The following is a 24616-nucleotide window of genomic DNA, read 5'->3' on the forward strand; positions in this document are numbered from 1 at the left end:
ATCCATAAATTTCACCATGTATGTATTAAATTTAAGTAGGTAATTATCCCTCATAATTAGAGGAAAAGAGCTATTAAAATAATATTTATGTAAAATTGGTACGTGTAATGTTTTTTGCATTGAAGAAATGGAAAAAACAAACACATAAAAAAATAAAAGAATAAAAATGAATAAATAAACAAATAAAATTGAATATATAAATAAATGAGATTGAATAAATAAATAAGTAAACATTAATAAATGAATAAATAAATAAATGATTAAGTAAATACATAAATAAATAAGTAAATAAATAAATGAATAAGTAAATAAATAAATGAATAAATAAAAAAAAGAATAAATAAAAAAAAGAATAAATAAAAAAAAGAATAAATAAAAAAAAGAGTAAATAAATGAATGAATAAGTAAAAAAGTAAAACAATGCAACAAAATGAAACAGAATGAAGTAAAGAAAAATAAATAATATAGGAGAAAAAAAGTATTAAATCGCCGTGTAATAAGTCCATAATTATATCAATAAAGCAGAATTATTGGAAAACCTTAAGTTTTCCTTTTCGCTATATTTCTGTTTTTCCCCGCATATATCGTACAATACCCCCTATTCCTTTTTTTTCTCTTTTTTCATCTTTTTATGCAACCCAAGAAGAATACAAATTTAAACGGCTGTTATCATGGTTAACTGGAAATTTTGCTTTATTTTACCCACATATTTTTAAACAGTTATATATGTTAACTAAATTAAAACACAAATGAAATAAGTCATTTTCCCAAATTATTATATTATGGTGTTTTAAAGGGGAGTTCTTAATGTATGTGTTAATTTTTTTTTTTTTTTTCATGTATTTTATTGTGCGAGCTAAATAAATTATGTATATTGCAGTTACCTTATTGAAATTTTGCTATTTTTCTGATTATAGACACGCCCATGTGTATATGTATCTTCATATCTCTATGCGTATGCATGTATGAGAAAGGAGCACGCCATTACCTACAGTTCATGTAAAATTAAGTGTTAAAAACAATAATCACATGCATAAAGTATCAGTATTTACAAATACTTGCAAAAAAAAAGGGGGAAAGAATTTACAGTTAATTGGAATATAGTATGTTGCAAGTTGGGAATATCATCCTCTTAATATCATTATGATTATCACTTATATTTTTTCCACATAAACCGTAAGTTTGTATTATGAACACTTATCTACATATGTTGTAGTGAGGTAATATTGCTCATTCTTGTTCCGTTTTTAACTAATATTTTAGAAGCAAGATGTTGTACACGCGTGCATGTTAATATGTACATATATATATATATATGTATATATATGCACGTATAGGCATCATTAAGAATGTATATTGATGACGGTACGAAACATATAAGCAAATACAAACACCTACGCACTTAAGTGTTTCCTTCTTAATGATCCTTTTAATGCGCATACAAAGTACATGCCTTGTATCTTCACTTCTCACTGTTGTAAACAGGAGAAAAGTGAAGCTATAAAATATAGAAACATGTTTTTAATGAAATAAATATATCTTTTCAAGTAGATAATGAAAAGGGCATATATGTGATAGCGCAATTTTTAACTATTACGATTATTTTTAATACATTCATTAATTGGTTTGTTGTTGGGTTAATATGTATGTATATATACTATATATATATATATATATCAGTATACTAACAGTAATGGTAAGGATATGAGTTTGTATGGGGATAGACCTACATATTATGACGTTATTATTAAATAAAAGAAGGGACTAAGTTGTTAAGTTAGAAATTAGATTCATATTAAATAAAGCTTTTATAATATGAAATGTTATATTAAAAATGTAAAAACACATATTGTTCATAATTATGAGAAGGTTATATATTATGATAATATATAAAAAAAATATTAACGACTTATATAAAGGAAGAAATGAAAATTACATTATTTGTATCAAATAAAGCTTAAAACAACATTGGTCTATTATTCAAGTTCACGCTGCTATAGGAACATTAACACATACATACATACATATATATATAAGTAGCTTCTCTATACACAGTAGCACATATATATATATATATGAAGATTCTCTATACACAGAAGCACGTACATATATGAAGCTGCTCTCTGCGTAGCATCACATATATATAGGAAGCTTCTCTATTCACGCTGTTTTGCATTAGTATGTATACACAAGAAAAAAAAAAAAAAAAAAGGAAACCTCATGCATCACATTTAACTTGCATAGTTCTTAACTGCATATAAACAGATTCTAATCTTTGTAACAACAAAACATGTGCTGCATGCACAGCTGCAACAGTTCCCATAATTCGAACTTTTCTATCAGCAGTTCCTGGTAATAATTCCCCTTTTCTACTTATTCTTATTTGTGCACCTGTACTGTTCATAATATTAGTTAATCTTGAACCATTTTTCCCTATAACAGATCCAATAAATTCATCTGGAATTTGTATAGAAATTTCACAAGGTAAATTAAACAAATCACGACTATGTCTCATAAGAGAATTCATCATATTAACATCCATATATTGTTCATGTTGAAAAACTCCATATTGCTGTGGCATGACATAACCATTTAAAGGAACTTGGTTAACAAAATTATGTGTTAAGTTTCTAGAATTATAATTAGCATCTTTATTATATATAACATTTAATAAATCTTTTAAATTAGGATCATTTTGTATAGAATTTGCTACTTTTATAGCTGTATCACTAACTGATTCAAATGGTCCAATAATTGAAATAATTCTTTCATTTAATCCATCCTCACGACTTGATATTTGAATTTTCGACCCAGTAGAATCTTGTAATTGTTTGATTTGCTGCCCTCCTTTTCCAATTATTGCACTGACTGCTGATTTTGGTACTACAATCCTACATGTATATTTTGGTGCAGTGTTATTATTCATATTTTGTTTCTCTTGATAATTCTGAGTTGTTATTTGTCTAATTTTATCTAATATTATTAATAGTGCATTATTTATTTGTTCCTGTTTTCCACAAAGTACTAGAACCCTTTCTTGCGTGTTTGGAAAGTAAGAATTAGTTGGAGATAATTTTAAACTACATCCCGTTTTATTTTCTATACTTGTAATTATCGATCCATTTTTACCTATTACTGAACCTGCAACTAAATTATTTACTAGCATTTTTACAAAACACAGCTGTGTGTTTAAATTGTTTATCTTCTCCCCTTGGTTATTCTCCTCCATTTTTATTCTTATTTTAGGGACTACTGTTAACTTTTTGTAATATGTGTAGATATATATTTATAAACATATATATGAAAATATATATGTACTTACGTATACCTATGTTTGTATATATATAAACACAAATATATAAACATATATATGTATATGCATATATATATAAACGTACATATATACTTAAGTATACCAATATGTACATATATTTTTATATTGTTAAACAGTGCGCTCAAATAAATATATTTAGCTCATAAAAAAAAAAAAAAAAAAAAAAAAAAAGGAGAATACTTCTTTTCTGATAACCAACGATGACTTATCAAAATTGTTAAGAAAATTAATAAAAAGAAAAAAAAATTTTATTTAAACTTGTGTACTGATAATGTAGAAACTCCTGGTTAAGGGACAATTTATAGGAAAGCAAGTGCGAGGGCAAAAATGAAAAAAAAAAAAAAAAAAAAAAATCCAGCATGCAGTAAAAGAATTAAATGAAAGAAAGAGAAAAAAAAAAAAAAAAAAAGAAAGAAGAATAAAGAATAAAGAATAAAGAAGAAAAAGGAAAAGGAAAAGGAATATGCAAAGAAAACAGAGTGTTATTTTATTTGCTAAGAATTCACAATAGAAAAATAAAATAAAATAAGCAAAAATAAAATGAAAAAAAAAAAAAAAAAAGTTTGATCCTTATGCTGCACAGTTGAAGGGGCATGAAAGTGTATTTACATGTTTACATATGTATGAATACGTACATATGCGTACATATAAATATGCATACATGTACACATATAATATATACACGTAAAATATATATATGCACGTACATATGTAGTCGTACTTTTGTACAAACTAAACTTATAGTCGTACATATACCACTTACAAGTACACGTACAGTTTTGTAAATAATGCATGAAAATTTTACACTTATATAATGAGTTCTAAAATGAAGGGAAAAAATGAATAAAATCGTAAGAATATTTGAAATAAAAGAATACTTTAATTCGTATTACATAAATAATAAAAAATAGAGCGCTGTTTGAATAAATTCTTAAAACATATGGCAGCAAAAGGAAATAAGTGAACAACAAAGATTGACGAATGAAGAATGAAAAATTGAAGGAGCAAAAATGTAATACTGCTCCTTCATAATCTTCCTTGTTAGAATGATTCGAAATAAATTAGTAATGTATAAATAAAAAATTCCTTTTACAAGGTAAATAATGACCTTAAAATAATATAACTAAAAAAAAGGGAAAAGGGAAAAGAAAAAAGGGAAAGAGAATTACTATCATAAATGATACATATATGTTTTTATTTGCTTTTATATAGGTTAATGTGTGTTCATATTATCGTCCTATACTACATAAATGTGTATAAAAAATGTACGTGCCGCATGTACGCTTTTAAGTACTATATACAAATATTTGTATGCGCAATTGTGTATATATATTAGTATGCTTTACGTTGGTATATTTTTCGTATTGTAGAAACGTAAATAATTGTACGAATAGCGTAAATAACTTAAAATAAAATCATCCCCCCATCCGCTTATATATACACTATGTAGTTATATATGTGAGAACTTGATTTTATTTTTTCATTAAATCAAAAAAAGTAATGTAAATAAAAATTTGGAGAGAAATGTAATATACAATAATATTATACAATCAGTAAAATGTATAGAAGTGTATACAAGTACAGTCAGTAAAATGTATAGAAGTGTATACAAGTACAGTCAGTAAAATGTATAGAAGTGTATACATGTAAAGGCAATAAAAATGCAGATCAGTTTCAACCTTCTTTATTATATAAAATTATTTTATATAAAAAAAAAAAAAAAAGAAAATAGTATAAATGTATGTAAAAAGTGTATAAATGAAACTTTTTTTTTTTTTTTTTTTTATTTGTGTATTATTATTTGTTCACATTTTTTTTTTTTTTTTATGTTGTTTAATACATTTTTCCTCACGTCGTTTTTTTATAACAATTTATAAAAAAAAAAAAAAAACTTCAATGTGAAAATGAATGTAAAAATGCACATGAAAATGAATATGAAAGGAAATATGAAAAGGAATATGGAAAATTACAGAAGAAGGAACATAAGAATGAATATAAGAATGAACATAAGAAGGAACGTAAAAATGAACGTAAAAGTGAACGTAAAAATGAACATAAAAATGAGCACAAAATTGTGCACAGAGATGATTGCAAATTAAACGCAAACACAAGCGCAGTAATAAACGCAGTAATAAACGCAGTAATAAACGCAGTAATAAACGCAGTAATAAACGCAGTAATAAACGCAGTAATAAACGCAGTAATAAACGCAGTAATAAACGCAGTAATAAACGCAGTAATAAACGCAGTAATAAACACAGTAATAAACGCAGTAATAAACGCTGTAATAAACTATTAAAGATCTATTAATTAAACATTTTACATTTCTTTCAATAAATATACTTAGCGCGATACATTTATAATGCACAACCTTTACCTTTTTAATTAATGATGCTAATAGAAAATACGAATTTTTAAACAAATAGCGTAAATAATGGTTTTTTCTTGCTACTATATATTTAATATTTTGCCAAATTTTAATTATTTCTTTCCTTTTAATTGTCTATGATGCAAAATGGTAGAAAAATCGGCTTGTCATTTTTTGATAAATATTTATTAATCGAAAGAAGAGTTTTTTTTTTTTTTTTTTTTTTTTTAAACATGTATTCATTATTGAAGGTTTCACTTAACTTTCATCCTTTTTAGCAAATAGGTAATTAAGTGCATACGTACATGAATAAACACGCGTGAATATGAATCATATGCACATAAGTTCATACGCATTAAAAACATGAATACTGTAACATTTATTCTCCTACATATTTGTGCGAGCTTTGGGTGTATTAGATAAATACTGTGAGCGCCTTTTTAGATACTTTTATTTTATATTATGGAGTCTAAATATTTTATTTGTACATATATATAAGCACATAAATGTTTTTGCACCTCAATTTGAAAACATACTTAAGTAAATTACTACTTTTGTATATCCTGTGTGTTCATAAATTCTTCTCAGTTTTTCTTAATAAACGTTCTGTGCGATGGAAATAAAAAAAAATGGTACCACTTAAAAGTTTCCCCATTATATTACTAAAAATTAAGCATTTTAAAATATCGCGGAATGACCTTGTCGATAAATTTTGGAATTAAAAAATTGTTTTTGTTTTTATTTTATTTTTGAAGTGATATGTATTTGCCTCATTTCGTAAATCAAATGCGTAACCTAACTCTGCAAAGAATACGAAACGTGAGAAGTTATATTTCTTTTTTAAGTTCTGTAGTATATTTTTTAACATGATTATTATCAAGAGGAGCAATTTATGTATTCAATATAAGGTCTTTTTTATTTATTTTTATGTTAGCCTTTTTTCATGAATATACACAGTCTGGTTATTTTTTTACTGTTATGATCGTCATTAAAGTTGTTTTAAAATTATTTAATTTAATTAAATTTACAAAAAAAAGATAAAAATGTTTATAAAAATATGCAGATTTGTTGTTTTTAATGCTAACAATGTATGTTAAGACATATATATATATATATATTTTTTTTTTTTTTTACAAATTCTGCTTTTTTTGTGTGTTTCTTTTGTTTTAATAAGCACAAGTGTCTCTTTTAAAAAAAAAAAAAAAAAAAAGAGGCCAACGAAATAAATAAAAAGGCTAAATGGGGAAATATAAGTAAACTAAAATTGAACATGATACTATAAAATATGCTCGATAACTTAATGAGAGTTCTTTAACGTATTGTTAAACTTGTCCAACATAATATCACACATATGAGCTAAATCATCCAATGATTCCTTTAAAATGTTAATTGCTGGTTCACCTGAAAAAAAGATCATTTCAAGATACATTGTCCATAATGATAAACGAATAAAAAAGGGTGCACATATGTGCATATATATATAAATGCCCAACAAACACACATACGTGCATTCGTATATACACCCTTACATAGGTATATACTTATCGAAGTACAGTGGGAACAAAAAATTTTGATGCGTTTTTCTTTCCAACCTGTTGTTTGAATCCGAAGGTTAATCTCCGCCTGAGTTGGATGAGGTACTGTGTACCCTGCAAATTCGATGCCTTCTTTTTGAAGCAAAATACAACGTAAACAGTTTCCTAAAAATTTTTAAATATCATAACAGCCAAATAAGTATAAAGATTAATTTTACTAAAAAAATATATTTAAAAGTATATTTTAAATGTGGAGAGCGAAAACAATTTTTTTATGTTAAAAAAAAAATCAGATAAATTATTATCATATTATGTAAATTTCAATAATCCTTCCAAATACTAACTTTTGGAACACAAGTTTTTTTTTCAGTGCACATAAAAATAACTGTTACTCGAACATGTACCGGCTAACGCATAACGTGCATAAGCGTATATACACAAATATATACATACATACATATATATATACGTATTATACATATTTTGATACATAGCTGGCTTTTTTTAACCGCTTTTTCGGCTTTTATAATCACTGTGTTTTTATTCTTTTGTTGACATATGGACTTACCTAATGTATGATCTTCGTTTTCAAAACAGAAAGTAGCTTGTGTCAAAGTCCTCAAATCTTCAAAATACGTACTTTCTTCCATTTTTGTATTTTAAGGGTTATTACTATAAACTAAAATAAAATGGTCCGCCGATCAAAACTTAATGAAAGTTCATTTATCAAGAATTCGTTTGCAGTATTTAATTTAATATATTTTATTTTTATAAATTGTAAAAACAACTGTTTCACTAGCCTTCTATTTTTACTTCATTTTATTTCTACTTCATTTTATTTTAAGTTCATTTTATTTTATTACATTTATTTTATTGCATTTATTTTATTGCATTTATTTTATTGCATTTATTTTATTGCATATATTTTATTGTATTTATTTTATTGTATTTATTTTATTGTATTTATTTTATTGTATTTATTTTATTTATTCAAATTTGCAACATCAGCCAAGTAATAACGTAAATGCAACGAGTTTCATCAATTATGACTCAAATTAAAAAAATGGGAAAAAACAGAAACAATATCCCATTTCTATATATTTAAAGCACAAACAAAAAAAATAACAGGAAAAAAGGAAAAAAAAAAGGAAAAAATATATATATGTATATATGTTCTTATTTTATCTTATTTTTTGTACTAAAAATTGTTCACTTTATAAAAAAAATTTCAGATATCACATTTAAGGTACATGTTACAATGTTGTTTCATTGTAATAATTTAAAAAAAAAAACAGCTGTTTTATATATAAAATGACTATATGCAAGTATGCATATGCGTACGCATATACGTATGCATATACGTACGCATATACGTATGCATATACGTATGCATATACATATGCATATACGTGCGTAATATAAATGATGACCTGCCCGAGCGTACACGTCTGAGTACTGCTCCAAGTTTAGAAGTTCTATGCATTGGCAAGATCTATCTGTTTTATGTCGTCTCCTTTTAAATCTAAAAAAATGTTTTGAAATTTTTTTTTAAGATTATTATAAGACCCTGCCAGGGAATCCCGCATGAACTCGTCGATAGACTGTAAAGTTATTATAGTTATAAAAAGGGAAAAAAAAAATGAGAAAATTTAGGGAAACTAAATAAAAAGAGAAAATGTAGAAAGTAAAATAAAAAAGAATATAATAAAACCATCTCTTACAAACACAAATAAAAAAAGGCAAAAAAAAAAAAAAAAAAAAAAGAATCTTGTAAATAACTCGTTATATTAGTATATATATAACACACTGATGATAATTCTTTGATATATCTTATCATCCCTCTTCTTTTTAACCTCTATCCTTTTTTGATATTTATAAAAAAAAACAGTTGCATATATGATGTTTCTTTCGTTGCTTGAGTTTGTTCTTAGGATCGATTTTACTTTATCTCCGTTCAAGCTAAAAGGATAAAAAAAAATATATATATAAATAGTGAAAAATAAAACATATATAACGCAAAATAAAACAAAGCGGAATTAGATTAATGGGAGGGCCAAGAATAATAATATGCTAAATTGAAAAGGGGCCACGTAATATTGAAGTATATATATATATATATATATTTGTATTTGTATATGTACACATGCGCGTGGGGGTATAAGCGCATTGTTCCCCTTCCCCTTTCGGCCCTACGTGGAAGTAATGAAATATAAATGAATGTCAGCCATATCCATATAAGTCGGTATGAAGTCCGAGGGTTTGTCAAACAGGATATCCTTTTTTGTTAAGTAAAAAGAGTTCCATAGATAATCTACGGAATAACTTTGTTCATTCAGTGTGATGGCGAATCGTAGTCCCTTTCGCATAATAAATATATTAGCAGGGTAAAAAATAAATAAGCCTATAATGTTTATTTTAGGTTCTGTATAGGAAAAAAAAATATTATATATATCGGAGGATGACAAATATATTTGAATACATTCATTCACATTGGATATATATTTTAAGATTTGTTTTGCAGTGGTATCATTTATTGTTACTGGTCCCTTTGTGCTTATTGAAGTAACAAATGTTTTTCTATTATTAATATAAATATTTTTGGACACCTTCACTTTTATAAAATAGCCTACCATAAAAGATTTCAATAAAAAATTATTACCACAATGAATCGATTCTTCTCTGAAATTATTATTGGAACCGATTTTTTTTGATAAAAACCATTCTATAAGTGTAAAATCATCATGAGATATATTTTCTTTTTTTTTTGAATTATCTGTTTGCATTGAATTTAATTCTTTCACTTTTATAATATCCCCATCTTGCATATCACCTAAAATGATAATAGGATTATAAACATGTCCTAATTTTAATGCTGTATTTATAATCTCATCCATTTTTTTTCTTTCAATATTTTTTTCAAATTGTTGTGTGTTTTTATATAACTTATTATTTATATCATCTAATAAATTTTGAAAATTATTTTTATTTTCTTTATTTAAAATATTATTATCATATACATATTTTTCTTCAATTTCTTCAGTATTTATCTTATTATATTTTACTGTCCCATATTCTAACACATTTAAACCGTATAGCATTTTTATATTATGAATAAAAGAAATTTTATCATCATTATCTTTTAATATAAAACTACATAAATTAAATTTTTGCTGTTCCGTGTACTCTTTATTTATTCTTAAAAATATATCAATAGTATTTATCGAGCTCTCTATCGTCTCAATATCTTTAATTAATATTTCTTTTATAATATTACCATGATCATCTACAAGCACTATTTTGCATTGTGGTTCATTTTTCAATTCCATTAATAAGGGGAAAAAAGTATCATCTATTTTATAATTTACACAAAATATACTATTTCTTAGTAAACATTTGCTTGGCTTGTACCTCTTTACCCTATTCTTCGTTTTGAATAATTCAACGTTTTCATTTATACTGCTTTTAGATAACTTTCCACTGGTTCGAAGTTTTGGTTCATTTTTCTTTCTCGGTTTTTTACTATCACAATTTGATTCATCCTTCTTTTGGTTGTTACTACTTTTTCCATTTTTATTTTCGTTGTTACTGCTTTCTCCACCCTTCTTTTCGGTATTACTACTTTCCTCATCTTTATTTCCATTTTTGTTCCTCCTCTCCCCATAACATTTCCTTGAATAGGATGAAGTAACACTTTCTGAATATATTGTATTACCCATTAAGTATTACCTGTACTTTCGTTCATCATGTTTTCATATTTTATAAATGAGTCAAAGTATAATAAAGGCATAGAAAAAAATTAATTGAACACGTATAATTCGAAAAAAAAGGGGTGCACCAATTGAAAAAAAGGACAGAACAAATCAAATGAAGAAAAATAAAAAAAAAACAAATTAAACAAATAAATAAAACAAATAAATAAAACATATGAATAAAACAAATGAATTAAACAAATAAATAAAACAAATGAATAAAACAAATGAATAAAACAAATGAATAAAACAAATGAATAAAACGAATGAATAAAACAAATGAATAAAACAAATGAATAAAACAAATGAATAAAACAAATGAATAAAAGAGTAAACAGATGAACTGATATAATTCAGAAATGTTACAGGTTAAGCAAAAAGAAATGGTTACATGGGTTAATTCTGTGTACACATATACAATGTTGAACGGTTGAAACAAAAAGACAAGTATACTTAAAAGTTCAGACAAATTTTTCTATTTCGGAAAGTAGACAATTTTAAATTATATTGCCATTGTAAGTAGCATGATTTTTTCGTCACATTTTTTTATTCATTTATTTATTTTATTTTATTTATTTTTTTTATTTTTTTTTGTATAGAGAATGTTAAAATAAAATGATCATATTTAAAGGATAATTAAAATAAAAGAATGATGTCGGCGTAAAATTAAAAACAAAGCCATTATTTTTATAGAAAAATTAAGAGGCAAATAATATCAAATAAGTTAAAAATATGATGCTAAATTTTTAAGTTCTGAAATATTTAACTTCGACAAATTAAAATAGATTTTTAATTTTACAATTATAAAAAGTGTATTAATAAGTCAGGTAATTTTAATGTGTGCGAAGTTCAAATTCAATATTTAATAAAAGAGGAAAAAAAAAAAAAAAAATGTAAACCAGACATAGTAAAGATAAGAACAAATTATATAACAAACATAGTAAAGATAAGAACAAATTATATAACAAACATAGCAAAAATAAAGAGTACAAATTATATAACAAACATAGCAAAAATAAAGAGTACAAATTATATAACAAACATGGCAAAAATAAAGAGTACAAATTATATAACAAACATGGCAAAAATAAAGAGTACAAATTATATAACAAACATGGCGAACAAAGCGAACATAACAAACTTAACTAATGCAGTAAATACTGATTCATTTAATTTTACTTAATAACACAATAGAGAGTATAAGTTCTGTTTTCTCTCTAAGTGTATTTTAGATTTTTTAATTCTCTGGTTATGTTTTAAATATGTTGATATGTGCTCGTCATATTCTATATATATATATATATATATATATAGCCCCACAAATGCATATACGTAATGAACCCACCAAGTGTCTTATATATTTAACTTTCCGCATTTTCACCTTATTCATTTTGCAAATTTTTTATTAAATTGATAAAGACTTCAGAAATGAAATAAATTATCACAAATTTTTGAAACATCAGTCTTCATGTATTTTTAATAAAATTTTATTATTTAAAAAGAACATATACATTCATATTCTTTTTTAAGAAATATTATCACGTTCACTTATAAAAAAAATACTTTAAATGGCAATACTGTGAAGTACATAAAGAACGAACAATATTTTTCTTTAAGAAAATATATGTTCTTTTCACCACTACAAAGATTTGTATTCAGAGAAATAGTACAAAAGGCTATCAGCCTTAAAGAATCTTTTTATGAACCCTTGAAAATTAATTAAAAAAAAAAAAAAGATAAGAAAATGAAATTTCATACCACAAATTTTAATAAAAACTATACGAAAATAAGCATTATACGTTAAAATTTTCTGCCATGCTGAAAATGTAAAAATGGAAGAATGACTGTCGCTGCTCACGCATATACGCATATAATATATATATATATATGTACGTATGTACTTATGTGTATGTGTGTGTATGTTCATTTCTATTGCGTAAAACGAGCTACTTAAACATTTTAAAAAAATTTTCTTCTTTTTTATCTTTAATTATGAAAAAAATGAAATAATCACATATCAACATAGTTTAGTCCCTTTTCCTAATGTTACTCCATTTTTTCCTTCGTTTTATTTCATAATTCACAGGTACATAAACCAAACAATAATTGAGAAATATTTATGTTGAATGTGATCGAATTATTATAGGATCCTAAGTAATACACACTATAGAATAGCTTTTAATTTTACGCATAGAGAAATAATTAATATAAAGGTAATATATATTACACTGCATAGTTACATGGTTTTTTTTTTTTTTTTTTTTTTTTTTTTTTATTATTAAACATAAAAAATGTCATAATTTCGAAGTTATTTACATTTCTCTCTATCGTAGCTTTAAACATATGTATTTATATTTGAAGAGAAGCATAAAAAAAATTTTATGGGAAAAAACAAATTTAGCAGTCATAACTCTCATCTTTTTCTTTCTTTTTTAATTTGATTATATATATATATATATATATATATATATATATATATATATATATATATATATATATATATATATATATATATATATGTTTATGTATGTATTATATATTATGCAAAAAAATGTCATTTAATTAATTTTTTTTTTATGTGTCTAACAGCCTGTTTTCACGTATTTACACTTTAAATTTCCAAATTTGTTGCACAAGCAAATAGTTTTATTTAATTTATTTCATCTCAAAATTTCTCTTTTTTTTGGTATTTTCCATTCCATTTTAACTAGCTTTTTTACAAATGAATAAAATAAAAGTTCAAAAAAAAATTGATCACTTTTTTCCTATCAAAAGGAAAAAAAGTGTGACCGTAAGTAGTGAAAAGGGTGCAGATAATTCTTCAGACTCCGTTGTAAGTACTTGTTTTGAAAAGTTAGATAAGGAAAATGATTGGAAAAAAAGGAAAGTAAGCGATATGGAAGGATTAGAAAAAGATGATAAAATAGATTTAAATACTAAGGATGTTTTTAACGATATCTGTGAAATAAAAACTAAAAATGAAGGACCGTCTGATTATAGTTATATAGACGAGATTAAGAAATTAATGCACATAGAATGGTATGAACAGTTAAAGAACGAATTTAAAAAGAACTATTTTAAAAATATGTATTTGAAAATAAAAGAAGAAAGAAAAACTAAAGTTATATATCCACCTGAACATTTAGTTTTTAGTGCTTTTTTAAAAACGCCTTTATCAAATATAAAAGTAGTCATAGTTGGTCAAGACCCATATCATCAAAAAGGTCAGGCCATGGGATTATGTTTTTCTGTACCGGCTGGTATTAAAATACCTCCAAGCTTAAAAAATATTTTAAAAGAAATAAAACAAAAAAGTAATCATGGAAATTTAATTAGCTGGTCAGAACAAGGGGTATTCTTATTAAATACTTCTTTAACTGTTGAAGAAAATAAACCAGCTTCACACAAAAATTATGGATGGGAAACCTTTACTGATCAGGTTATTAATATTATAAATCAAAAGAAACAAAAAATTATTTTTATGTTATGGGGTAATTTTGCAATAAAAAAATGTTCAAAAATTGATACAAAGAAACATTTTATTTTAAAAGCTGGACATCCATCGCCTTTGAGTATAAAACATTTTGAGAATTGTGATCATTTCAACAAATGTAACAATATTCTTATTCAAAATAACTTGGACCCAATAAAATGGGAACTGCCCCAATGAGAAGGCTGAAGAAGAAAAACTGAAGGTAAGACGAAAAAACGATTAAATAAAACGAAGAAAAACAAAACAACCAAATTAGCAAAAGAGCAATTCCTTTGATTCTTATAAATATAACAGCTAGTTTGAAGACTTATTCATTCAAAAATGCGTCATCCATTTCTGTATATTTCGTTCATTTAGTTTTGCTTCGATATATTTACCTGAACGTTCATATTTTTTTTTTTTTTTTTTTTTTATTATTTATTACTGTCACAATTTGTATGATATGTTTAAAAGGCCCTAGTGTACACTAATGTAACATTAATTTTAATGTTTTATAAAATTTCTGACACATTGTTACCCTTCCTTAATTTAGTAGCTTATCTTTTTTAATATGTTTTTGTATGCTCTTACTTAAACAAATCAACATAAAACTGATAATACGCTGAAGTGTGAACATTTTCGAAATGATTTAACAAAAAAATATGAACAGTACATGTTTTAAAATATAAATGCGAAAATGAAGTCGAGTTCATTTTTATATTTACAAATATGCGTAAATATTTGAGCATTCGTCTTTGAAACTCACATGGGGTATTATACCTATAGATCACAGTTAAATACTACTGACGTTTTTGTAGTCCTTTTTGCTCTTTTTTTTTTTTTTTTTTTTTTTTACTCTTTATTTTATTTCTACATGATTGTATTTATTTTATTTTTACGGGCTTGTATTTTATTTTATTTTTACATGTTTGTATTTTATTTTATTTCTGCGTGTTTGTATTTTTTTTTTTTTTTTTTCCTGTTTGTGCATTTTTGGCCTTTCATGTTACATGATTGTTTAGTCCTATATATTATCGCGTTTTATAACCATACAGTTTTGGTATATCATGTTAGTATGTGATATTAACATAGCATGTTAGCACACTGTAGTGCCACACTAAATCGTACTTCCTTACACAATTCGTTGTCATAACTTCCCTTACTTCTTTCCCTCGATTTGTTACGCCATATGCGTATGTCGCTTTATTTTGGAATTTTAAAATGTAGGGGAAAAGATCTTTTTAAAAACAATCGATTTTTCTATCGATCATCAAAGCATTATACAGACCCAAATGACATAGAATTAATAAAAGAAGTTAAAAGCTTTTCTCTTTTGAATAAACCACTTTTCCCAGGTCTTTCTTATGTACTTAATTGTGACAAAAGTATTGTCAAAATATTTGAAAATTATGAGAAAAAAATAAGCAAAAATATAAATACAAAAATAAATAAGAATAAAATATATGTAGGACTTTTTTTTAGTAGAAAAATAGAAAATGAATATACGTATAATTTGCTAAATGATGATCAATTTAGTGGCAATTTTCCTTTAAAAGGAAAAGAAAGTAAAGTAGAGGATAATGCAATTATAAGAAAAGATATAGACTACATAGACAATTTAAGTGATATATATGAGTATGGCTGTATTGGGTGCATTAGACACGTCCTGGAGGATGAAACTATGCCAAATGAAGAGGCATTATCAAAAGAAGTGGTAGAAGTGGCAGAAATAGCAGAATCGGAGGAGGGGGTAGTCGCAGCACGTACTGCGAATAAGAGGGGATGCGCAGCTAGAATTGGGAAAAACAGCGGTTGTGAGACAAGGCCGTGCCGCTACAGTGATAGTGATAGCACTGAAAGCACCGCGAATCATGTTCGTACAGATGCCAGCTGGAATAAGCACAAAATCATTAACGGGATGAACTTATCTCCCGTGAATAAACTGGGTTGTGTGTGCAGAATTGTGGTAGAGGTGCTAGAAAAGGTCAGAATAAAAAAATGGAAGGGTGACAATGTGGCAGAAATTGATATAGTAAAAAATGAAAGAAGACTAGAGGATAGGAACAACAAAAAGATAAAAGTATATCAAATGGAAATAGTAGATAAAATAAAAGAAATAATAAAACTAAATAGCGTAAATAGTGCTGAATATAACGTATTGTTAAAATATTATAATATAAAAAATGTACATAATTTAGTAAATTATGTAGGAAATGTAACTATAAACAAAAGGAGTGCCATCCAAAGTATGTTTGAGAAAAATAATTTAGAAGATCAATTAGAAAAATGTATACAATTATTAAACGAAGATATGTATATGTTAAAAATGAAAAAGGAATTAACGACAATGTTAAATGACAAATTTGAAAGAGAAAAAAAAGAGATAATATTAAAAGAACATATAGCCAATTTGACCAAAATGTTAGGACAAAAATCAGAACATGAAATTATATGTGAATCATTTTTAAATAAGTATAATTCGGTTAAACATATTCTAAGTGATGAAGTGGCAACATGTATATCACATGAAATTAATAAATTTTTATTATATAACGAAAAATGTAATGATTATTCATCAACTCATCAATATTTGCACACAGTTTTAAACATCCCCTATGGTAAATATGCTCCATTAAATGTTGATATAAATAAATGTGAGATGATATTACACAAAAGTCACTATGGATTAACAGATGTTAAACGGTATATACTGGAATATTTAGGTTTATATATATTAAATAAAAATGTGAAGCCCAAAATACTTTTATTAGTTGGATACCCAGGTATAGGCAAAACTTCTATATGTAGTTCAATTAGTACTTGTTTAAATATACCACAATATTTAATAAACATGAACAATATACATAACATGAATGATTTAATTGGACATAGAAAAACATATGTTAACAGCTATGAAGGAAAAATTGTCCACGCTCTCATATCTACAAAAGTTATGAATCCGTTAATAATTTTAGACGAATTCGATAAAATATCTTTTACGAATGCAAGTATTTATAATACCTTTCTGAACATTTTTGACATGAATCAAAATAAATTTTTCAGAGATCAATATATAAACATTCCTTTAGACATTTCGAACGTTTTCTTTATCTGTACAGCCAATTCAGTTGATAATATTCCGGATGTATTGTTAGATAGAATGGAAATAATTTATATATATCCTTATACTAATATAGAGAAAGTCCATATTTTTAAATATTATTTAAAAAAAACAATACAAGTACAAACAAGCATTACTAGTGTACATCTTGACCTGTCTGATGATCTTTTATTGTATATTATTCAAAATTATACTAATGAAAATGGTATCAGACAATTATATAGTATCCTATATAATATATATAAAAGAAGAGCATATATGCTATTAAAGGGAGTTACTAAAAAGATACAATTACATATGAAAAATCTGAACATTTTGAATTATTTTATAAGTTTAGAAAATATCAGGACAAAAAAGAACATACATAAGTTTCCATGCTTTGAAGGAACAGTAAAGTCGCTGGCATTTACAGACTCTGGGGGGCAAATAGTAACCATAGAAGTAACAAGTTTAACCAATAAAACTTTATCAAATAATGCATCAGATAGTGTGTATTCTACTAACCAACTAGGGTTAATAAGACATGGTACATTTAGAAATGAAACCAGTTCGCTGTACTACAAAAGGGATAATCTAAATACTGATGGGGGTATGGTCAATAATATGCATAGTAGAATCGGAAATTCCCCCTACATTAATAAGGTCAATATGTTTTCGGATAAATACAATTCTGTAGAATGCATAAGCAATGCGAACCACTACGGAGAAGGAGGTGGACGTAGCATTTACGGAAGCTACAGTCACAACAACGATGATGATGAAAATTTCAACATAGTAAGGGAAGAGAACAATGAGCATAGTACGCATATAAGTGGGAGCTATTTGGATAATAGGGTGGGAAACAAGACGGTTGATTTGATCGACTATAGGATGGTTGATGAGACCGACTACAGGGCGGGTGACAGACAGATCTGCAGGGAGCAGCATAAAAAGCGAAATTCATACATGAAAAACGGAGGGAACCAGAGAAGGAACAATTCAAATTGTAATATCATTATAACTGGAAATGTGGGTAAGATAATGCAAGAAAGTATAATAATAGCAAATACGTATAGTTCTAATTTATTAAATAAAATACTTCCACATTTTGAAAAAGAATATTTACATATAAATTTAAGTGAATGTGATATAAAGAAAGATGGACCAAGTGCAGGTATAAATTTCGTAACCTCCATATTATCCTATTATCTAAAAATTGTAGTGGATAATTCTATATGTATGACTGGTGAAATCAACTTAAATGGTAGTATTTTAAAAATAGGAGGGTTAATGGAAAAAATTATACTAGCTAAAAATTTTGGTATACGTACATTAATAATACCGACAGATAATGCCCAAGAATGTGAACTATTACCACAATACATAAAAGAAAATATACGTATATTATATGTTTATCACTACCATCAAATTTTTAACCTTCTTTTTAACAAGTATGAGAGGTGTGACCCCTGGGTGTATCCCCATAAGTTGGTCCGTTGAATCTGCACATGTGTATATACACATATACATATATATATATATATATATATAACCTACATACCATATATAACATCTATAACATACATACTTATGTGTAATATTATCAAGCTTTAGATTTTCGAGTTTCACGTCCTATATATATATACATTGCTGTATGACGCCGTTGTAGCATTATCCTATTTCCCTTTTTTGAAATCTTCAATGTTGAATTTTTTTATTTTCATTTTATTGCTATATATCTTAGCGATTCTTGAGCCATTATTTCGCGAGTTTTAGAACATTTTTTCTTTTTTTCCCGATTACTTCCCCATTTTTAAATACATCTATAACAATTCAAAGAAAACTTGTTTTCATCTTTTCCTTTCAAAGGCAACATGTTAAAAATTATTTTCAAAAATAGCTAATGTAAACGAAAATATGGGGTTGTCCTTTTCTAAATTTTAAATCCTTATCTTATATTTGATATTTCTCCTCCTACTAATTTGGCACCATAATCAGTGCTCTTAAAATTTCCTATTCAATCTTAGTCGTTTTCTTTTTTTTTTTTTTTTTTTTTTTTTTTTTTTCATCATACGTAATTATAGTAAGGTGAGTTTAATAATATAGATTGTCCTATGTAAGGAGTACTATAATACATATTTTTTTATTTACAATTTTATGATAAAAAGTTGTTTAATTTTATGCATGTTATGTCGAAATATGTCACTTCATCATTTTTGCATTATAAAAAAAATGTAGAAGCATATTTTTTTTATATATTATAACAAAAAAAAAAAAAAAAAAAAAAAAAGAAAAATACTACCTGAATATTTACTCACCCTTTATTTATATTACACCATACGCATTACTTTTATATAAAATTGTAAATAATATGCTATACATAAAATGTAATAATTCGTATTTTTTTTTTTTTTTTTTTTTTTTTATTAGTCCTTTTTGTTGTATTTATTATTAACGAATATATATATAACAGTCTGGCCATTTACTATGGTGACACAATTATAATTTTGAAAAAAACAGTTTTACTCCTTTTATCTATTCCTTTTTTTTTTTTTTACTCCTTTTATCTATTCCTTTTTTTTTTTTTTACTCCTTTTATCTATTCCTTTTTTTTTTACTCTTTTTATCTATTCCTTTTTTTTTTACTCTTTTTATCTATTCCTTTTTTTTTATTCCCTTTTTTTATTCCCTTTTTTTATTCCATTTTGTTCAAGAAATCAATTTCTATAAGATTTCACGTATCATATATAAAAATAGAGAGAATCTTAACACCCAAAAGTAAATTTAAGTATTTTAAAAATTGACTGAAAATTTAAAGGGGAGTTTTACAAAAATATTACAAATTGAATTTCTAAAAGGTGGAAAGGTGAAGGAAACTCATTTTTTTTTTTTTTTTAATTTTTTTTCTTTGAGAAAGAATAAATTAATTTTTAAAAGAAGAAGGATATAGAACTACTTAGAGCGCAGGAAAAGAATTGTATCCCACACATCCGTCTTTATAGAATCAATTCTTTTCAGTCCGTCTTTATAGAATTCATTTGACGTGTAAAGAGAGAGACACCAAGCAAGGAGTAAGAAGAAAAAAGGGTACAAGGAATACAACACATACAAGAAACAAACGAGATAATAACGATAAAAAGAATAAGCAAATGGGGAAGAATTCACGCTTAGAAACGTGGTTACAGTACCGAGTAAGGGTTACTATAAGCGACACAAGGTACTTTGTTGGTACCTTTCTTTCCTATGACAGACATATGAATTTAGTTTTAGTAGACACGGAGGAGTTTCGAAAAGTAAAGAGTCAGGAGAATTCTTTTAAGGTAAATTTTGCTATAGCGTTTATTGTGCGTACTGCAAAAAAATAAAAAATAAAAAATAAAAACAAAAATAAAAACAAAAATAAAAACAAAAATAAAAGCAAAAATAAAAACAAAAATAAAAACAAAAATAAAACAAAAATAAAAACAAAAATAAAAACAAAAATAAAAACAAAAATAAAAACAAAAATAAAAACAAAAATAAAAACAAAAATAAAAACAAAAATAAAAACAAAAATAAAAACAAAAAAAAAAAATAAAAACAAAAATAAAACAAAAATAAAAACAAAAATAAAAACAAAAATAAAAACAAAAATAAAAACAAAAATAAAAACAAAAATAAAAACAAAAATAAAAATATAAAATGAATGAATAGATAAAAAAAGTAGATAAATAAGGAGATTATAAGCCATATATTTAATAACCTCGTCCACAATTTGCTACTCTACATTTTGCGTAGATCGCTCTATGCTGCTTACATGTATATATTTGGTGCACATATAGCATTTAGTTTTATGGTGGTACGAGGGTCTTCACCAGCAAAATGTGTGAAACACGGCGTATTCCAATTTTTTACGTTATTTTTATGAGGACAGCAATTTCAAAAATTTTTCATAATTTTTTCATTTTTCGCATAATTTTTTTGAAATTTTTTTTTTTTTGACATTTTTTCCCATTTTTAGGAAATAAAGAGAGTAGTAGGTTTGATTTTAATACGAGGAGAGAACGTTGTTTCTTTTACGGCTGAACGAGCTCCAGTCAATAAGAAGTCCATGACTAACGTTGTGAATAAAGGCATAGCAACTGGAAGAGGTGTACCATTAAATAATTATGTACCAATGCAGGGCAATTTTAACGCAAATTTAACAAATCCAATAAGTAATATGCCAACAGGTATGGTATTAAATGCAGGTACAACAAAAAATTTAACTCCAGCTGTTAACCCGAATTTTAGATCGCCAAATATGCCTTTAAATAATCAAAGACAAATGGTGCCTATGAATATGCAAATGAATCAACCACTTGGAAACACAAATAATACACAGCAAAGAATTTTACCACAAATTCCTACGCAGCTTCCCTTCCCCCCTAATATGAAACCTCCAACATAATATTTTTTTTTTTTTTTTTTTTTTAAATGACTTGTCTGGTGTGCTATACCAACCATTTGTCCTTTTTTTGAGGTTCCGATGAAACGATGAGTGCTGGGATATGTATATGGACATATATATACATGTGTGCATATGAGAAAGTATATAGAAGCACATGTACATATATGTATGCACATGAGAAAGTATGTAAGTACGTGTACATATATGTATGCACAATCATAAACGAGGGGGGAGGGGGGAAAAAAAGAAAAAAACAGGTTCAGTTGAATAATGGCGAAACAGCGATATACCTTATGGACAATGTGTGAACATCATAACGAAGTTACTTCAACATAAAATTCTTTTTTAGAATTTGCAAATAACACATTATGTGTAAAGAATCATTTTAATTACATTTGCTTATATGTGCACATATGCATATACACATATATGTACATGAACATACACATATGCATATACACATATATATACATGAACATACACATATGCATATACACATATATATACATGAACTTACACATATGCATATACACATATATATACATGAACATACACATATGCATATACACATATATATACATGAACATACACATATGCATATACACATATATATACATGAACATACACATATGCATATACACATATATGTACATGAACATACACATATGCATAATAAATGTTTGTTTTCATTTGATCATGATAAATTGTGTAGGTGTGTGAGGTTATCATTTTTACGTGTTTACGTTTTTTTTTTATTATTATATATTTGTAAAAAATTATTAAAAATGTTCATTTTATTTTATTTTATTTTTTTTTATATTTCCACTTTTACTTTACTAATTATAACTAGAGACAGTTGATATTAATATTTATCTCTTTCTATTTTCAAATCTTTCTTTAAAACTTGGAGAACTTCCTTTTATAAAATTTTTCAAGCATGCATTAGGGATTATAATTTTGTTATTACCATGTTCATAATTTTGTTCTGGTGTAACTATTCACCATCTGAGGAATTTCCCATTTCCCTGTTTCGAAGAAATTGTACGGACGTGTGTTTCTACTCTACATTGTCAAGTTTTCCTGTGTTAATTAGATGCTTCAAAATTGCTCACATTTGTACTTACATATATAGATATATATATACGTATATACGTGCATAATATATATATATATTGCAATATTGTGCCATTTAGCATATACGTTATACCACCTATATATGCACAATCCCAGTTTTATGTATTTAAAAAAAAAAAAAAGTGGGAATTGTGTCTTTCATTAAAACTAAAATAAATAATTGTATCGTATGTAAAAATTTTAGCAGCATAGCTTTTTCTATTATGGCATAGTTACATAAAGGAATGTAAAAAAAATAAAGAGCTGTTTTATTATACCGTGTTTAGCTTTATCATACTTTATTTAGCTTTACTTTGATATTTGCTTTGTTCTGTTCTTTCCTTTTTTGTTTCATTTCATATGGAACAGCATTACATGTGGACGGCTATCACGTATGGTATTTACCTGATGCTCTTTACCGATGGAAGAACAGTCATGTGAGATACATAATTTTATTTAAATATTGTCCAAATAAAAATAAATGCAGAAAATAATTTTAACCAATTTTAAATACAGTGCAAACAGGGTTTGAATTACTTTTACATTACTACTTTAAAAATAATTTTACGATGCATGGATGAGGAACATTCTATATATATACATATATATCTATATATACATGATGCAGAACTTTATTAGCATTTTTCTTCTTTTCGGCTTAAAATGTATTTGTTCATATTTTTGAAAAATATAATAAAAAGAATTAAGCAAGAAGAAATTTCGCAAAAAAAAAAAAAAAAAAAGTGTAAAAGGTAATAATAACAAGAAAATGCTAAATTTAAAAAAGAAAACTTGGGGTTATATTTCATTACAGCATATTAAAAGACTTAAAATTTTGATTATCACTACTACAACTGTTGCTCATTAAATTTTTTTTTTTTTTTTTTTTTTATCTTAATTACATAATATATGCAATTACATTACGCACGCAATAAAATAGGGAAAAGAGGATGGGGGAAAAAATATATCAAAACCTAAAATAGAGAAAAAAAAAGAAGAAATGAAAAAAAAAAAAAAAATATATAATATTAAATTAATTCAACTTAATCCTAATTACAAGAAAATCTAATTAAATCATATTAGTAATAGAGATGACCTTTAGTGCTAATTGTTTTGAAAGTATAAAAAAAATTTATACAACAAAATTGGGTTTATGTACTTACATATTTATATATATATATATATATATATATATATATATATATATATATATACATACATGTATACATGCATACGTGGATATTTAACTGTAGTATGTAACATCACTAATTTAACGGGAACACAACACAAACATATAGAAGAAACAAATAAAGCTAAAAATAAATACATCTTTGTATGAAGATTTTAAATTATTTATTTTATTATAATTTTGATTTGTACCTCGAACATTGAAGGCTGTAACGTAAATAATTGAGCTACGCCATTCCATTTATATAAATAAATATATATATACATATATATATAAACACATTCGCCGGTATATTCTTCCCTAGCGGTTTTTTACATGCCACATTTA

At 25.6% G+C, this 24616-nt stretch overlaps 6 protein-coding genes across 6 annotated transcripts; 3 read left to right on the forward strand and 3 right to left on the reverse strand.

Annotated features, from left to right (window-relative positions):
- Positions 1-2218: 2218 nt before the first annotated feature.
- Positions 2219-3229, reverse strand: PmUG01_13043100 (RNA-binding protein Nova-1, putative; the record flags this gene model as incomplete). Its single annotated transcript, XM_029007425.1, has 1 exon — positions 2219-3229. The coding sequence occupies one exon, from the start codon at positions 3227-3229 to the stop codon at positions 2219-2221; it is 1011 nt and encodes a 336-aa protein (XP_028863816.1).
- Positions 3230-6999: 3770 nt separating this feature from the next.
- Positions 7000-7887, reverse strand: PmUG01_13043200 (DNA-directed RNA polymerases I and III subunit RPAC2, putative; the record flags this gene model as incomplete). The annotated part of the gene is made up of 3 exons (XM_029007426.1): positions 7000-7103; positions 7295-7402; positions 7806-7887. The coding sequence occupies 3 exons, from the start codon at positions 7885-7887 to the stop codon at positions 7000-7002; spliced, it is 294 nt and encodes a 97-aa protein (XP_028863817.1).
- Positions 7888-8712: 825 nt separating this feature from the next.
- Positions 8713-10953, reverse strand: PmUG01_13043300 (conserved Plasmodium protein, unknown function; the record flags this gene model as incomplete). Its single annotated transcript, XM_029007427.1, has 3 exons — positions 8713-8838; positions 9091-9196; positions 9431-10953. 3 exons carry the CDS (start codon positions 10951-10953, stop codon positions 8713-8715), a joined length of 1755 nt encoding a protein of 584 aa, XP_028863818.1.
- A 2755-nt stretch (positions 10954-13708) lies between these two features.
- On the forward strand, positions 13709-14656 carry UDG (uracil-DNA glycosylase, putative; the record flags this gene model as incomplete). The annotated part of the gene is made up of 1 exon (XM_029007428.1): positions 13709-14656. The coding sequence occupies one exon, from the start codon at positions 13709-13711 to the stop codon at positions 14654-14656; it is 948 nt and encodes a 315-aa protein (XP_028863819.1).
- A 991-nt stretch (positions 14657-15647) lies between these two features.
- Positions 15648-19058, forward strand: PmUG01_13043500 (ATP-dependent protease, putative; the record flags this gene model as incomplete). The annotated part of the gene is made up of 1 exon (XM_029007429.1): positions 15648-19058. The coding sequence occupies one exon, from the start codon at positions 15648-15650 to the stop codon at positions 19056-19058; it is 3411 nt and encodes a 1136-aa protein (XP_028863820.1).
- A 1649-nt stretch (positions 19059-20707) lies between these two features.
- SMB1 (small nuclear ribonucleoprotein-associated protein B, putative) lies at positions 20708-21987 on the forward strand (the record flags this gene model as incomplete). Its single annotated transcript, XM_029007430.1, has 2 exons — positions 20708-20878; positions 21559-21987. The coding sequence occupies 2 exons, from the start codon at positions 20708-20710 to the stop codon at positions 21985-21987; spliced, it is 600 nt and encodes a 199-aa protein (XP_028863821.1).
- Positions 21988-24616: the final 2629 nt, after the last annotated feature.

This window comes from Plasmodium malariae (genome assembly GCF_900090045.1).
Source record: "Plasmodium malariae genome assembly, chromosome: 13".
NCBI classification, from domain to species: Eukaryota; Apicomplexa; class Aconoidasida; order Haemosporida; family Plasmodiidae; genus Plasmodium; species Plasmodium malariae.